At 39.3% G+C, this 16,304-nt stretch overlaps 1 protein-coding gene across 4 annotated transcripts in view; it reads right to left on the bottom strand.

The window, feature by feature from the left end:
- PPP2R3A (protein phosphatase 2 regulatory subunit B''alpha) overlaps positions 1 to 16,304 on the bottom strand; it is a 216,431-nt gene that overhangs the window by 27,335 nt on the left and 172,792 nt on the right. For all 4 annotated transcript variants that reach the window (XM_082624699.1, XM_082624701.1, XM_082624698.1 and 1 more), the window contains 2 exons: positions 1,638 to 1,813; positions 214 to 332 (listed from right to left, as the gene is read on the bottom strand). In XM_082624699.1, the coding sequence (XP_082480825.1) occupies positions 214 to 332; positions 1,638 to 1,813 (295 nt within the window). The remainder of the gene's footprint in view (positions 1 to 213; positions 333 to 1,637; positions 1,814 to 16,304) is intronic.

Raw genomic sequence — 16,304 nt, 5'->3', positions numbered from 1 at the left:
ATTGAATGGTACAGTTAAGCCCAATATACTTTCTAATACTATGGGAAGAGATGTGCTCTAGGTCCTTTATTCTCTCATTTCAGTATGTGATGAAATGTTTTAAATGTTACCTCTTTAAATACCAGAATTCCTGCAGACAGAGACCATTTTTATCTGTAGCACACAACCCCTGATACTGCAGCCCTCAAATAGAAGTTAAAACTATACTGGTACCTTCTGGACCGCAAAGGGATCTCTCTGTTCATGGTCTAAGTATTTCTCCAGATTAAAGAAAGTGTCATAAAAAATGTGAGCCATTCTGCATCTCTTCAGATCTCGTAGAGTTATTTTGCCTGTGTAAGAACAAATCTGGTAAATTTCAAGAGCTGTTTTGGCAAGTGAAAAAAACTTTTACTGAAGTTTAAAAGTATATGCATATGCTTATTTGATTATAAAAATTGATTTCTTTTTTTTGAGGTGAAGTTCACATAAAATTCACCATTTTAACCATTTTAAAGGGTACAACTTAGTGGCTTTTCATACATTCACAATGTTGCAGAACCATCACCACTATCACATTCCATAGCATTTCCTTCACCCCCAAAGGAAACTACCCATCAAGCAGTCCAACTCCATCTCCCCTCCCAAATCCTCAGCCCCTGGCAATCACTAAATCTGCTTTGTTTCTATGGAAAAAGCCTATTTCTCTTTTTTTTTCTTTAAACAATTTTTTAAATTTATATTTTTTAATATTTTAAGTTTATTGAAGTATAGTTGATTTACAATGTTGTGTTAGTTTCAGGTGTACAGCAAAGTGATTCAGTTATACATACACACATATTCATTCTTTTTTAGATTCTTTTCTCATATAGCCTATCACAGAATATTAATTAGGTAGAGTTCCCCGTGCTATACAGTAGGTCCCCGTTGGTCATCTAGCTTAAGTATAGTAGCGTGCATGTGTTCATCCCAAGCTCCTGATTCATCCCTCCCCACCTTCCCCTGTGGTAACCATAAGTTTGTTTTTGATATCTATAAGTCTGCTTCTGTTTTATAAATAAGTTCATTTGTATCTTTTTTTAAAAATTAGATTCCACATATAAGTGATATCATATATTTGTCTTTCTCTGTCTGACTTACTTCACTTAGTATGATAATCTCTAGGTTCATCCATTTGCTGCAAATGGCATTATTTCATTCTTTTTTATGGCTGAGTAATATTCCATTGTATACAGGTACCACAACTTCTTTATTTATTCCTCTGTTGATGGGCATTTAGGATGCTTCCATGTCCTGGCTATTATAAATAGTGCTGCAATGAACACTGGGGTGCCTGTATCCTTTCAACTTATGGTTTTCTCTGGATATATGCCCAGGAGTGGGATTGCTGGATCATATGGTAGTTCTATTTTAAGTTGAAAAAGCCTATTTCTTAAACAGAATTTGTCATCAATTGTTGGTTCTGTACTAACAATAAAGGAGAAACTTAAATACTTCTGTATTTGTAAAGCCTGTATGGAAGACTCTGGGAAGTTAAATAATTTAGGACCATCCAGGATTATATCCCACACTCCGTTACAGTGCACGGAGTGTGGGATAGAGTACAGTATACAGTACACCTAGGTGTACAATGCAAATGGCTCTTTATTCAATCTTACCATCGTTGGCTGGCTTCACCAGGTCAAGCATCTGGCACAGCAAATCATGGAATGGCAAGGGCTCAATGCCCATGGCTTCCATCCGTTCACACTGCTCCTCGTAGAAGTATTCCAGCTCATACATGGAGAGTACACCATCCCCATCCACATCCATGCAGCGGAACCAGTACTCAATGCTAGGAGGTAAGGATACTCATTAGCAATGGCCCGTTAAAGGTCCTTTATTCACTCAGATTTATTATTGTTCATGTTTCTTTTAAAAGTTACATATGTGTATACTTTAGACTTAGACATAGTTTTACAAAATTTATTAGAATAAATGGCAGACCTTTGTTTTCTCTTCCCCAGATCCAACCATTTTCAACACCTGATTACTTTGGTATTTATCTTTACATTTCAGTTAAGATGCCTATATTGCTCCTTTCTCATATTTGTTTTAAGGAGTGGATTAATTTTGCACTATGAAAGATGAGGTTTCAGCTCTTTTGCCACTCATTCCACCTTACCCACACGCCCTCCCCAGCCTCTTAATATATAGATAAATTACTCAACATTCAGAGTTTATAACTACATTTTCATTTTCTCTTTTATTTGCTTAGTTTTTGGGGTACAGTACATGTTACTAATTCAACCCCAAAACCTCTACCAGTTTTCTACATCCATAATCAGTCCCATTAGGTATTCTATCAATTGCGTTTCCTTGAAGTCTTTCTTGGTTCCTTCTGACTTACTCTCATCTAGACTGGTTGATCTCTAGGCCTGGTTCACAGTTTCACCCTAGGGATTCCCTTCACCTTTCTCCTGTTTCTTATATATCACATTTTCCTCATTCTTGGTTTACTTCCTTGTTTGGTGTAACACATCCTTCAGTAGCTTCCTAAAAGCTACATTTTTAGATCTTGGATCATTGAAAATACCTTTTATCTACTCCCAATGTAGTTGGTATTTATAGAATTACAGCTTGGTGGTTCTTTTCCTTCAGAATTTTAAAGGCACTGATCCATTGTCTTCCATTTATCCATTGTTGTTGAGAAGTCTAAAGCCACTGATCCTTTGACTGTAACCTGTTTTTTTTTTTTTCCTTTGAAGCCTATAGAGGTTTCTGAGTCCCTGGTGTTTTGAAATAATATGATGAGGTGCCTTGGTCTGTATCTAATTCACTTATTTTGCTGGGCTCAGAGCCTGCTCAATTTGGAAACTAGTATTCTTTAGTTCTTGGACATTTTCTCAAATTATTTTATTTCCTTTCTGCCTCTGTTTCCCCTTATCCATTCTCTTTTTCTGGCATTCTTGTAATTCAAATCTGCATGGTCCAATATGGTAGCCACTAGCTATATGTGGCTAGTCCAATTTGAGATGTCTTTAAGTGCAAATACGCAACAGATTTTGAAGACTTAGGAAGAAAAAAAACAGTAAAACATCAATACTTTTATATTGATTACATATTGAAATAACATTTTAGATATATTGGGTTAAATAAGAGACATAATTAATTTAAATCTTATGCTTTTTACTTTTTTACTGTGCCTAATTTCATTAAAAAATTTAAAAACATTTTAACTAAAAATTGTATGTATTTAAGATATATAACCAAATAATGTGATATACACAGTGAAACGATTACTACAGTAAAGCCACTTAACATATCATCTCCTCACAACGTTACCATTTTTTTGGTGGGGGTTAGGGATGAGAGGACCTGAACTCTACCCTCTTTAAGTAAATTTCCAGTATTTAACACAGTATTATATTAAATGTATAGTCATTACATTGTACATTAGATCTCTAGATTTACTCATTCTAAAGAATTGCAACTTTGTACCCTTTGACCAGCATCACCCCATTTCCCTCACACCCCCAGCCCCTGGTAACCATCATTCTACTCTCTGCTTCCATAAGTTTGACTTGTTTTTGATTCCCATATAAGTGAGATCATGCACTATTTGTCTTTCTGTGCCTGGCTTATTCCAATTAGCATAATGTCCTCCAGGTTCATCCATGTTGCAAATGATAGGATTCCCTTCTTTTTAAAGGCTGAGTAATATTCCACTGTGTGTGTATACATATACCACATTTTCTTTATCCATTTATTCTTTGAGGAACATTTAGGTTGATTCCATATTTTGGCTATTGTGATAATGCTGTAATGAACAAGGGAGTACAGATATCTCTTCAAGAGACTGACTTCAGAGCTCTGGTTCAAGATGGTCAAGTAGAAAGATCCTGAACTCACCTCCTCCCAAGACATGCCAAATCTATAGCTACATATGGACCAGTTTCCTCTGAAAAAAACTAAAAACTAGCTGAGTGACTCCTACATATTGGGCAAATGAGAAAAAACGCACACCTAAGTGGGTAGGAGATGCTGAGACACAATCTTGCTGTAAACCCCAACCTGGCACAGTGACCCACAATCAGGCAGAAACTCAACATCCAGAGCTTCTCCCTGAGGAGCAGAGTTTGCACCCCATATTGGGCACCCAAACTTTTAAGACCTGCAACCGAGACAGCTCCCCCCAAGTCTAGCTTTTTTCCCCTCCTTTTTAAAAACTGAAGTATAGTTGACATGTATTATTATAGTAGTTTCAGGTGTACAAAATAGTGATTTGACATTTATACATATTACGAATTGATCACCACAACAAATCTAGTAACCATCTGTCACCAAAGTTATTACCATATTATTGACTATATTCCCTATGCAATACAGTACAACCACATGCCTTATTTATTTTGTATCTGCAAGTTTGTACCTCTCAATTTCCCTTCATCTATTTCACCCAACCACCCCCTTACCCTCTGGTGACCACCACTGTGTTCTCCGTATTGGTGAGTATGTTTCTGTCTTATTTTGTTTGGTTTTTAAATTCCACATATAAATGAAATAATATGGTATTTGTCTTTCTCTGTCAGACATATTTTACTTAGCATAATACCCTTAAAGCCCATCCATGTTGTTTCAAATGGCAAGATTTCATTCTTTTTTTATGGCTGAGTAAAATTCCATTGTGTGTGTGTGTGTGTGTGTGTGTGTGTGTGTATCACAGCATCTTTAGCCACTTATCTATCGATGGACACTTAGGTTACTTCCATATGTTGCTTATTGTGAATAATGCTTCAGTGAACGTTGGAGTGCACATATCTTTTCAAATTAGTGCTTTTGTTTTCTTTGGGTAAATACCTGGAAGTAAAATTGCTGGATCATATAGCAGTTCTATTTTTAATTTTTTGATGGACTTCTACACTGTTTTCTGTAGTGGCTGCACCAATTTACATTCTCACTAACAGTGCATAAGGGTTCCCTTTTCTCCATATCCTCACCAACACTTGTTATTTGTTGTCTCTTTGATAACAGCCGTTCTGAAAGATGTGAGGATCTCATTGTGGTTTAGGTTTGCATTCCCCTGATGATTAGTGATACTGAAGATCATTTCATGTGTCTGTTGGCCATCTGTATGCCTTTCTTGGAAAAATGTTTATTCATGCCCTCTGCTCATTTTTTAATCAGACTGTTTGGTTTTTTTTGATATTGTGTGAGTTTTTTAATATATTTTAGATATTAACCCCTTATCAGATATATCATCTACAAGTATTTCTATTCAGTAAGTTCGCTTTATGTTTTGTTGATGGTTTCCTTTGCTGCACAAAACCGTTTTAGATTGATGTCTCATTTGTTTCTTTTTGTTTGTTGTGCTTGCCTGAAGAGACAGATCAAAAACATATCTATTGCTAAGACCAATGTAAACGAGTGTACAGCCTGTGTCTTCTTCTAGGAGTGTCATGGTTTCAGGTCTCACGTTTAAGTCTTCAATCCATTTTGAGTTTATATTTTGTCTATGGCATAGAAAGTGATCCAGTTTCATTCTTTGGCATGTAGCTGTCAAGTTTCCCAACATCATTTATTGAAGAGACTGTCCTTTCCCAATTGTATATTCTTGGCTCCACTGCTGTACATTAATTGACCATGTAATAGTGGGCTTCTTTCTGGGCTCTCTATTCTCTTCCATTGATCTATGTGTCTGTTTTTGTGCCAAGACCATACAGTTTTGATGGCTGTAGCTTTGTAGCACAGTTTGAAATCAGGGTGTATGATACCTCCAGCTTTGTTCTTTCTTAAAATTGCTTTGGTTTTTACAGTCTTTCGTGGTTCCAGTATACATTTTAGGATTATTTGTCCCAATTCCGTGAAAAATGCCATTGATACTCTGATAGGGATTGCACTGAATCTGTAGATTGCTTTGGATAGTATGGACATTTTAACAATATTAATTCTTATATCTTTCCATTCATTTATATTGTCTTCAATTTCTTTCATCAGTGTTTGATAGTTTTCAGAGTATAGGTCTTTCACCTTCTTGGCAAAATTTGTTCCTGGGCATTTTGTCCTTTTGGTTGCAATTGTAAATATAAGTGTTATGTTAATTTCTTTCGATAATTCATTATTCGTGTATAGAAATGCAATAGATTTCTGTATATTGATTTTGTATCCTGAAGTTTTACTGAATTCATTTATTAGTTCCAATAGTGTTTTGGTGGAGTCTTTAAGGTTTTCTATATATATTATCATGTCATCTGCAAATAGTGACAGTCTTACTACTTCCTTTCCAATGTGGATACTTTTTATCTCTTTTTTTGTGTGATTGCTGTGGCTAGCACTTCCAACACTATGTTGAATAGAAGTGTCAATGGTGGACATCTTTTTCATGTTCCTGATGTTAGAGGAAAAGCGTTCAGCTTTTCACCGTTGAGTACTTTCTTAGCTGCTGGTTTGTCATATATGGCCTTTATTATGTTGATACATGTTCCCTCTATATCCATTTTGTTGAGAGTTTTTATCAAAAATGGATACTGAATTTTGTCAAATGCTTTTTCTGCATCTAGTCACATGATCATGTGATTTTTATCCTTCACTTTGTTAATGTAGTATATCATGTTGATTGATTTGTGCATACAGAACCATCATTGCATCTGTGGAATACACCTGATAATAGTGTATGGTTCTTTTACTATATGATTGAAATCAATTTGCTACTATTTTGTTGAGGATTTTTGCATTTTATGTTCATCATATTGGCCTGTAATTTTTTTGTAGTGTCTTTATCTGGTTTTGATATCAGTATAATGAATTTAGAATTGTTCCTTTTCAATTTTTTGGAATAGTTTGAGAAGGATAGGTATTAACTCTTCCTTAAGTTTGTTTGAATTTACTGTTGTCTGGTCCTGGGCTTGTTTGTTGGGATTTTTTTTTTAATTACTAATTCAGTTTCATTATTGGTAATGTGTCTGTTCAGATTTTCTGTTTCTTCTTGATTCACTCTTGGAAGGTTGCATGTTTCTGGGAATTTATCCGTTTCTTCTAGGCTGTTCAATTTGTTGGCGAATAACTGTAGTAATCTTTTTTGATCATTTGTATTTCTGTTGTGTCAGTTGTAACTTCTCTTTCATTTAGTTTTTTTTTTCACTGATCTTTCTTTTTTTCCCAAGTCTTTATTTCATTTATTTCCATTCTGATCTCTATTATTTCCTTCTACTAACTTTGGGTGTTGTTTGTTCTTTTTCTAGTTTCTTTAGGTATAAGGTTAAATTGTTTATTTGAGGTTTTCCTTGTTTACTAAGGTAGGCCTGTAGTGCTATAAACTTCCCTCTTAGAACTGCTTTGCTGTGCTCCAGTTTTTGGAACATTGTGTTTCCATTTTCATTTGTCTCAAGGTATTTTTAAATTTCCTCTTTGATTTCTATATTGACTCATTGGTTGTTTAGAAGCATGTTGTTTAGCTTCTATGTGTCTGTGTTTTTCCCAGTTTTCTTCTTGTAATTGATTTCTACTTTCAGAAAAGGTGCTTGATATGATTTCAATCTTTCTAAATTTATTGAGACTTGTTTTGTGGCCTAACATGTGATCTACCCAAAGTATATTACATGTGCACTTGAAAAGAACGTGTATTATGCTATTTTTGGATGCAATGTTCTGTTAAGTGCACCTGTGTTATTTAAGGGCAATATTTCCGTATTGATTTTTCTGTCTGAATGATCTATCCATTGATGTAAGTGGGGTATTAAAGCCTCCTATTATTATTGTATTACTATCAGTTTCTCTCTTTATGTATGTTAATATTTGCTTTATTTATTTAGATGCTCCTATGTTGAGTGCAGAGATATTTGTAAGTGTCATATCCTCTTGTTTCATTGACCCCAAGGATCATTATGTAATGACCTTCTTTGTCTCTTGTTACAGTCTTTGCTTTCAAGTCTGTTTTGCCTGATATTAGTATTCTAATACTAATATCATTAATATTAGGTTTCCATTTCCATCTAATACTAATATCATTAGTATTCATTTCCATTTGCATGAAATGTTTTTCTATCCCTTCACTTCCATTTAAAAAATTATTTATTTATTTATTTATTTATTTATTTATTTATTTATTTATGGCTGTGTTGGGTCTTCATTGCTGCACGTGGGCTTTCTCTAGTTGCATCAAGCGGGGGTTACTCTTCATTACGGTGCGTGGGCTTCTCATTGCAGTGGCTTCTCTTGTTGCGGAGCATGGGCTCTAGGTGTGCGGGCTTCAGTAGTTGTGGCACGTGGGCCCGGTAGTTGTGGCTCATGGGCTTAGCTGCTCCGCGGCATGTGGGATCTTCCCAGGCCAGGGCTCGAACCTGTGTCCCCTACATTGGCAGGTGGATTCTTAACCACTGCGCCACCAGGGAAGTCCCTAGCCCTTTACTTTCATTCCGTGTGTGTGTCTTTAGATCTGAAGTGGTCTTGTGTGAACCATTTAAATGGGTCTTGTTTTTTTAATCCATTCAGCCACGCTTTGTCTTTTGATTGGAGCATTTAGTCCATTTACATTTAATGTAATTATTTTAAAAATATTTATTCTATTATTATTATTAATTTTTGGCTGTGTTGGGTCTTCATTGCCACATGCAGGCTTTCTCTAGTTGTGGCAAGCGGGGGCTACTCTTTGTTGTGGTGTGCAGGCTTCTCATTGTGGTGGCTTCTCTTGTTGTGGAGCATGGGCTGTAGGTGCGCAGGCTTCAGTAGTTGTGGCACATGGGCTCAGTAGTTGTGGCTCGTAGGCTCAGTAGTTGTGGCTCACGGGCTCTAGAGCGCAGTCTCAGTAGTTGTGGTGCACGGGCTTAATTGCTCCATAGCATGTGGGATCTTCCTGGACCAGGGCTCGAACCTGTGTCCCCTGTGGCAGCAGATTAACCACTGCACCACGAGGGAAGCCCCTAATGTAGTTATTGACAGGTATGTACTTATGCCATTTCGTCGTTTTCTTGTTTTTGTAGTTCTTCTCTGTTCCTTTCTTCTTTCTTTTCTTGTTCTCTTTCTGATTTGATGACTTTCTTCCATGTTATGTGTGTATTCCTTTCTCTTTATTTTTTGTGTATCTGTTGTGTTTTTGGTTTGTGGTTACCATGAGGTTCATATACAACAGTCTATGTATACAGCAGTCTATTTAAATTGATGGTCATTTAAGTTTTAGTGCATCTAAAAGCACTACATTTGCTGCCCCCAATATTTTATGTTTCTGACGTATTTTGCATCTTTTTGTGTATTGCCTAACTAATTGTTTTATATATAGGTGCTTTTACTACTTTTGTCTTTTAACCTTCATACTAGCTTTGTAGGTGACTGCCCTTTACTATACGTTTCCCTTTACCAATGAGATTTTTTCTACATGATTTTCTTGTTTCTAGTTATGGCCTTCACTTTTCTGTTTAAAGAAGTCACTTTAACATTTCTTAATAAGGCTTATTTAGCAGTGATGAACTCCTTTAGCTTTTACTTGTCTGGGAAACCCTTTATCTCTACTTCAATTCTGAACAATAACCTTGCCAGGTAGAGTATTCTTGTTTGTAAGCTTTCTTTCTTTTAGTACTTTAATATCATGTCAGTCCCTTCTGGCCTGTAAAGTTTCTGCTGACAAATCAGCTGATAGTCTTATGTGGGAGTCCCTTGTTGCTTTTCTCTTATTGCCTTAAAGATTCTCTTTGTCTTTAACTTTTGAGATTTTAATTATAATGTATCTTGGTATGGGTGTCTTGGGTTCATCTTATATAGGACTCTCTATGCTTTCTGCACCTGTATTTTTGGGAGTTTTGTTAGCCCAGTTAGGAAAGTTTTCAGTCATTTTTCTTCAAAAAAGTTTTGAAAAAAACTTTTGCTCTCTCTTCTTCTGAGACCCTTGTAATGTGAATGTTAGTACACTTGATGTTGTCTCACAGGTCCCTTAAACTATCCTTATTTTTTTTTAATTAAATTAAATTAAATTTATTATTATTATTTTTTGGCCACACCACGTGGCATGGGGAACTTCCCCAACCAGTGATCAAACCCGGGCCCCCTGCAGTGAAAGTGTGGAGTCTTAACCACTGGACTACCAGGGAAATCCCAAACTATCCTCATTTTACAAATTATTATTATTTTTTTTTGCTGTTTTGATTGGGTGACTTCCACTACCCTGTCTCAGATTGCTATCTATTCTTCTGCATCCTCTAGTCTGCTGATTCCCTCTGGTGTATTTTTCATTTCTGTTATTGTATTCTTCATGTCTGATTGGTTCTTTTCTGTGTTTTCTATCTTGTTACTGTTTTCACTGAGTTCACCTATTCTTCTCCAGAGTCCAGTGAACAACTTTAAGACTACTGATTTGAACCCTTTTTCTGGTTAATGGCTTATCTCCATTTTGTTTAATTTTTTTCTTTTGGTTTTGTCTTATTTTCTCATTTGTCTCCTCATTTTGCCTAACTGTCTGTGTTTGTTTCTACATACTATGTGTATCAGCCACATCTCCCAGTCTTGAAAGACTGGTCTTATGTAGGTGTCCTGTGGGGCCCAGTGGCAACATCACCCCTGGTCACCAGAGCGAGGTGCTCCTGACTGTCCCCTGTATGCACTGTGTATGTTCTCTTGTTGTGGTTGGGCTTCAGGCGCTGTGGGTGCACTGGTAGATGGAGCTGGTCCCTGGCCTGGCTAGCTGAGTGGCTTGGCCACAACAGCTGTTGACACCCTGGTGGGCAGGGCTAGTCCCCAGCCTGGCCACTCATGAGGCCTGGCTGCAACTGCTGTGGGCACATTAGTGTGCAAGGACGGTCCCCTCTAGCAGGAGCCACTTTTGAGGGGCACTGGTGCTGGTTGGGGCCACCTGCCAGGTGGGGCAGGGTGGGACTTGCTTTGGAGGGGATGGCTGAGTTTGGTGGGTTGGGTGGGGTGAGTTCTCAGAGGAATGCTGGGGATGGATGCCAGGTGTTAGGTAGGTTGATGGAGAATGACAGAAATGGTGCCTGCCAGAGCCAGGCCAGCTAGGTGGAAGGAGAGCAGAAACAAAAAGGGAGCCCACCGGCACTTCTATCCCTGGAGAAAGTTTCACCAGAAACCTGCCCCTCTGGCACATGCCCTAAAATTAGTCAATGAATCTCCCTCTTGTATGATTCAGATTCTTTCCAAGCTGCTATCTCTGTGCTGGGACTCAGAGTGAGTTTGTGCAACAAGAGTGGAGCCTTACTGGACAGCTGCATGTAAAAGAACGGAATTAGAACACTCCCTAACACCACCCACACACACACACACACACACACACACACGCGCGCGCACACACACACACACACTCACACACACTCTGGAGCCTTAATTACCCCCCAGCCTTTAGGCTCTCCTGGACATATAAGTCCAGCTGATTTTCAAAGCCAGACATTGCAGGGGCTCATCTTCCCTCAGCAGGCCTGTGGGCTGTGAAGCCCGACGTGAGGCTGGGGCCCCTTGCTCCTCAGGGGAAACCTCCTTGGTTATGATATCCCTCCTGCTTGTGGGATTGCCACACCAGGGGTATGGGTTCTGCTGGACTGCATCTCTGCCTCTCCTACCTGTCTTGAGGTGGCCTTTTTTTTAATATCTGTGGTTGTAGAAAATCTGTCCTGCTAGTCTTCAGGCTGTTCTCAGAGACAGTTGTTCCACATGAAGTAGTTTTAGTGGCTCTGTGGGAGGAGATAGGCTTAGATTTCCTTTCTCTGCCATCTTGGTCTGGACTCTCTCCGAAACACTTAGCTTTGAAAACCAATGAGGCTTGAGTCCATGAGATCTACAATGCTCTAGTGAAGTGAGAAAAGGCTCTTAAAGGGCTTGCATGCTTGGACTCACCTGCCCCAGGGCCCAGTACAGAAGCAGCCGCTATAGAGGTGCCCAGATTTTCTGTTAAGGAGGCTAATTTCCTTATCTTAAAGCCTCGGCCTAAGGGGAAAGCGTCTGATTTAACACACATCTGGGGGCCTGCTGGGCTACTGTCAAAGGACAGAGACTAGCAGGCACCGTCTGGACACTCCCTCTGCGCCTCACTCCAGCCAGAGGGCACCAGTTTCCCCCTCCCTCTGCCTTACAGGGCACCGGTGTTCCTCAGAGGGGAGCTTTCACACAAGTTGGGTGCTCCAGTGCTTGTTGCTGCCACCCATGGGATGCCACTTGATTGCCTGGCTCTGGAGGCCAGCAGGGCCTGTGTTTCTGGGTTTCACGGGACCATAGCAATTGGCGACAGTTCTTAGCAGGCCACCATGTCGGGGCACAGCACACACAACAGACTGAAACGCACTCCTGGTCTCCGTGAGAGGCCTGCTTGCTCATTCAGGAACTTGGGCCTGAGGGGCAGGCTGCTGCTGTGGCACACGTCTAGAGGCCTATGGAGGAGCTTTCCGGGAGTGAAGGCTGGTGCGTGCAGTCTTTGAGCTTCCCCTCTGCCATACTCTGGCTGGCCAGTATCGCCCAGGAAGGAGCTTATAAACTTGTCTGACTCCTTGGTTATTGTGGCTGCCTCCAGGGACATCTCTAGATTGTCTGGCTCTGGTGGCCACTGGGGCTTATACTCACAGGTTCCACAGGACTGTAACCAATGGAGAAAGAATTCTTAAAGAGCTGCCAATCCCGGGGCACAGCAAGAGGCAACACACCCAGGAGCCCAGTCTCTCTGTTAAAGAAGCCTATTAGCTTACCATCAAAGCTGCAGTCAGAGAGGTAGAATTCTTAATTAAACACAGATCTAAGAGTAATCCCTTCCAGAGACCTCAAAGTCCCTTCATACTCTCCCTCTGCTGCACTCCAGCATGCCAGTATCTCCCAGAGGGGAGTTTTTATATATGTCTGGTGCCCTGGTTTTTACATCTGGAGCCCTGGTTTTTGTGGCTGCCACCCAGGGGACACCTTCTGATCACTTGGCTCTGGTGGCCAGGGAGGCTTGCATTCCCAGGTACCACGAGACTGTAATGACTGGAGAGACAGTTCATAGTAAACTACCATGCTCAGAGCACTACACAAACAGCGGAGTGAAATATAACCCCACCCAGTCTTTCTGTGAAAGAGGCCTAGTTGTGTGTGCTGGGTCACCGGCCTTAGTCACAGGCCTCAGGTTTGGCTCACATCTAGGGTCCCACGGAGATGCTTTCAGGGAACACAGGCTGATGGATGCCATCTTTGCACTCTTACTTTGCCTTGCTTCAGCCTGCTGGTATCTCCCGGAAAGGAGATGATATAGTCGTCTGGCACCCCTGATTTTTTTCGATTGCTGCCCAGGAATACCTCCCAATTACTTAGTTCTGATGGCCAGTGGGGCTTATACTTGTGGTTCCACAGGACTGTATATATTTGCATAATTTAAGAGCTGCTGATGAGAGTCTGGCTTGTAATCAGCCTGAATCTAGGTGCTGACTGAGATCCTTCCTTTTGGGACACTGACCAGTCTTTGCATATCCTCAACTACAGGGAACCATCAAACTTAAAATAGGATGCTTGGATAAGTACAGAGGTTTGACAGACAACCACGAGCTAGGGCAGGGTTGAACCATGAGGTTCATTTCCTATGTGAGGCCACTACTTCAAGACTGGGAGAGGTGTTTGTTTTATCTAATGCAGAGAAAACAACACAGAGAGCCAAGCAAAATGAAGAAAGAGGAATATGTTCCAAACTAAAGAACAAGAAAAAAAAAATCTCAGAAAAAATCCTTAATGAAATGGAGATAATTGACTTGCCTGATAAAGAGTTCAAAATAAGGGTCATAAAAATGCTCACCAGGGCTTCCCTGGTGGTGCAGTGGTTGAGAGTCTGCCTGCCGATGCAGGGGACACGGGTTCGTGCCCTGGTCCGGGAAGATCCCACATGCCACGGAGCGGCTGGGCCCGTGAGCCATGGCTGCTGAGCCTGCGTGTCCGGAGCCTGTGCTCCGCAACGAGAGAGGCCACAACAGTGAGAGGCCCACGTACCGCAAAAAAAAAAAAAAAAAAAAAAAAAAAAAAAAAAATGCTCACCAAACTCAGAAGAAAAAAGAATGAATATAGTGACAACTTCAACGAAGACAGAAAATATAAGAAAGTACTAAATAGAAGTCACAGAACTGAAGAATACAATAACTGAACTGAAATACACTAGAGGGGTTCAACAGCAGACTAGATGAAGCAAAGAAAAGATCAGTGAACTCAGGGTAGTGGAACTCACAATCAGAGGAGCAAAAACAAAACAAAAATATTGAAAGAAAGTGGAGACTGCTTAAAAGACTTATGGGACAGCAAACAGACCAACATTCGCATTACAGGGGTCTGAAAAGGAGAAGAGAAAGGAGCAGAAAACTTAATTGAAGAAATAATGGCTGAAAATATCCCTAACATGAGGAGAGAAACAGACATCTGGATCCAGGGAGCCCAGAGAGTTCCAAAAGAGAGTAGCCCAAAGAGATCCACAGGAACACATATTATAGTTAAAGTGTCAAAAGTTAAAGACAAGGAGAGAATCTTAAAAGCAGCAAGAGGAAAACAACTAGTTACATACAAGGAAACCCTATAAGGCTATGAGTTGGTTTTTCGCAGCAAGAAGAAAACAACTAGTTACATACAAGGAAACCCCTATAAGTTGATTTTTCAGCAGAAAAATTGTAGACTGGAAGGGAGCAGCATGGTATATTCAAAGTACTGAAAGAAAAAAACTTCCAGCCAGGAGTACTCTACCAGGCATCATTTTCATCAAGAATTATAGAAGAGATAAAGAGTTTTCCAGACAAGCAAAGCTAAGGGAGTTTATCACCACTAAACTTGCCTTACAAGAAATAAAAGAAAGGTACTTTTTTTTGAAGTGAAAAAAAGAAAACGGTGCTGGACTTCCCTGGTGGCACAGTGGATAAGAATCTGCCTGTCAATGCAGTTAACATGGGTTCTATTCCTGGTCCGGGAAGATCCCACATGCTGTGGAGCAACTAAGCCGTGCACCATAACTAATGAGCCTGCGCTCTAGAGCCCATGAGCCACAACTACTGAGCCCACGTGCCACAACTACTGAAGCCCATGTGCCTAGAGCCCGTGCTCTGCAACGAGAGAAGCCACCGCAAGGAGAAGCCCGTGCACCACAACGAAGAGTAGCCCCTGCTCACCACAACTAGAGAAAGCCCGTGCACAGCAACGAAGACCCAACATAGCCAAAAATTAAAAAAAATAAAATAATTTAAAAAATGGTGCTAATTAGTAACAAGAAAACATATGAAAGTATAAATCTCACTGGTATTGGCAAATATATAGTAAAGATGGTGAATTAATCACTTATAAAGCTAGTATGAAAGCTAAAAGACGAAAGTGGTAAAACTAACTGTAATAATTAGTTAAGATATATACGAGATAAAAGATGTAAAATGTGACATCAAAAGCAAAACATGGCAGGAAACAGCAAAAATGTAGAGCTTTAGAATGCATTCAAGCTTAAGTTCTTATCAAGTTAAAATTGACTCAGTATAATTTGTTATATGTAAGCCTCATGGTACTCACAAAGCAATAACCCATAAAAGATAGACCAAAGACAAACAGAAAGGAATCTAAGCATATCATGAAAGAAAGTCATCACACCATAAAGAGAACATGAGAAGAAGAAACAGAGAACTACAGCAACAATCAGAAAACAGTTAACAAAATGGCAATAAGTACATGCCTATCAACAATTTAAATGTAAATGGACTAAATTCTCCAATCAAAAGACACAGAGTGGCTAAGTGGATAAGAAAACAAGACATACCTATAATGTTGCATATAAAAAACTCACTTACTATAAAGACACGCCCAGACTAAAAGTCAAAGGATGGAAAAAGATTTCATGCAAATGGAAACAAAAGGAAAGCTGGGTTAGTTATACTTGTGTCAGACAAAAGACTTTATAATAAAGACTGTAATAAGAGAGAAAGAAGGGCATTACAGAATGATATAGAGACCAATCCAACAGGAGGCCATATCATTTGTAAATACTTATGCACATAAATATATAAAGCAAATATTACCAGACTTAAATGTACAAATAGGCAGCAATACAATAATAGTAAGATACTTAGGTAACACACTTTCATCAATGAATAGATCATCCAGACAGAAAATCATCAATAAGGAAACATCAGCCTTAAATGACATGTTAGATCAGATGAACTTAACAGATACATACAAAACATTCTATCCAAAAGCAACAAAATACACATTCTTCACAAGTGCATGCGAAACTTTCCCCAAGATAGATCATACGTTAGGCTATAAAACAAGTCAATATACTTAAGAAAGTTGAAATCATATCAACCATCTCTTCTGAGCACAACTGTATGAAACTATAAATTGATTACAAGAAGAAAACTGGAAAATTCTCAAATATGTAG

This window comes from Mesoplodon mirus, assembly GCF_964341445.2.
Source record: "Mesoplodon mirus genome assembly, chromosome: 6".
NCBI lineage: Eukaryota > Metazoa > Chordata > Mammalia > Artiodactyla > Ziphiidae > Mesoplodon > Mesoplodon mirus.
The sequence above is the reverse complement of the archived record's forward strand: the minus strand, read 5'-3'. Positions and strand labels throughout refer to the sequence as shown.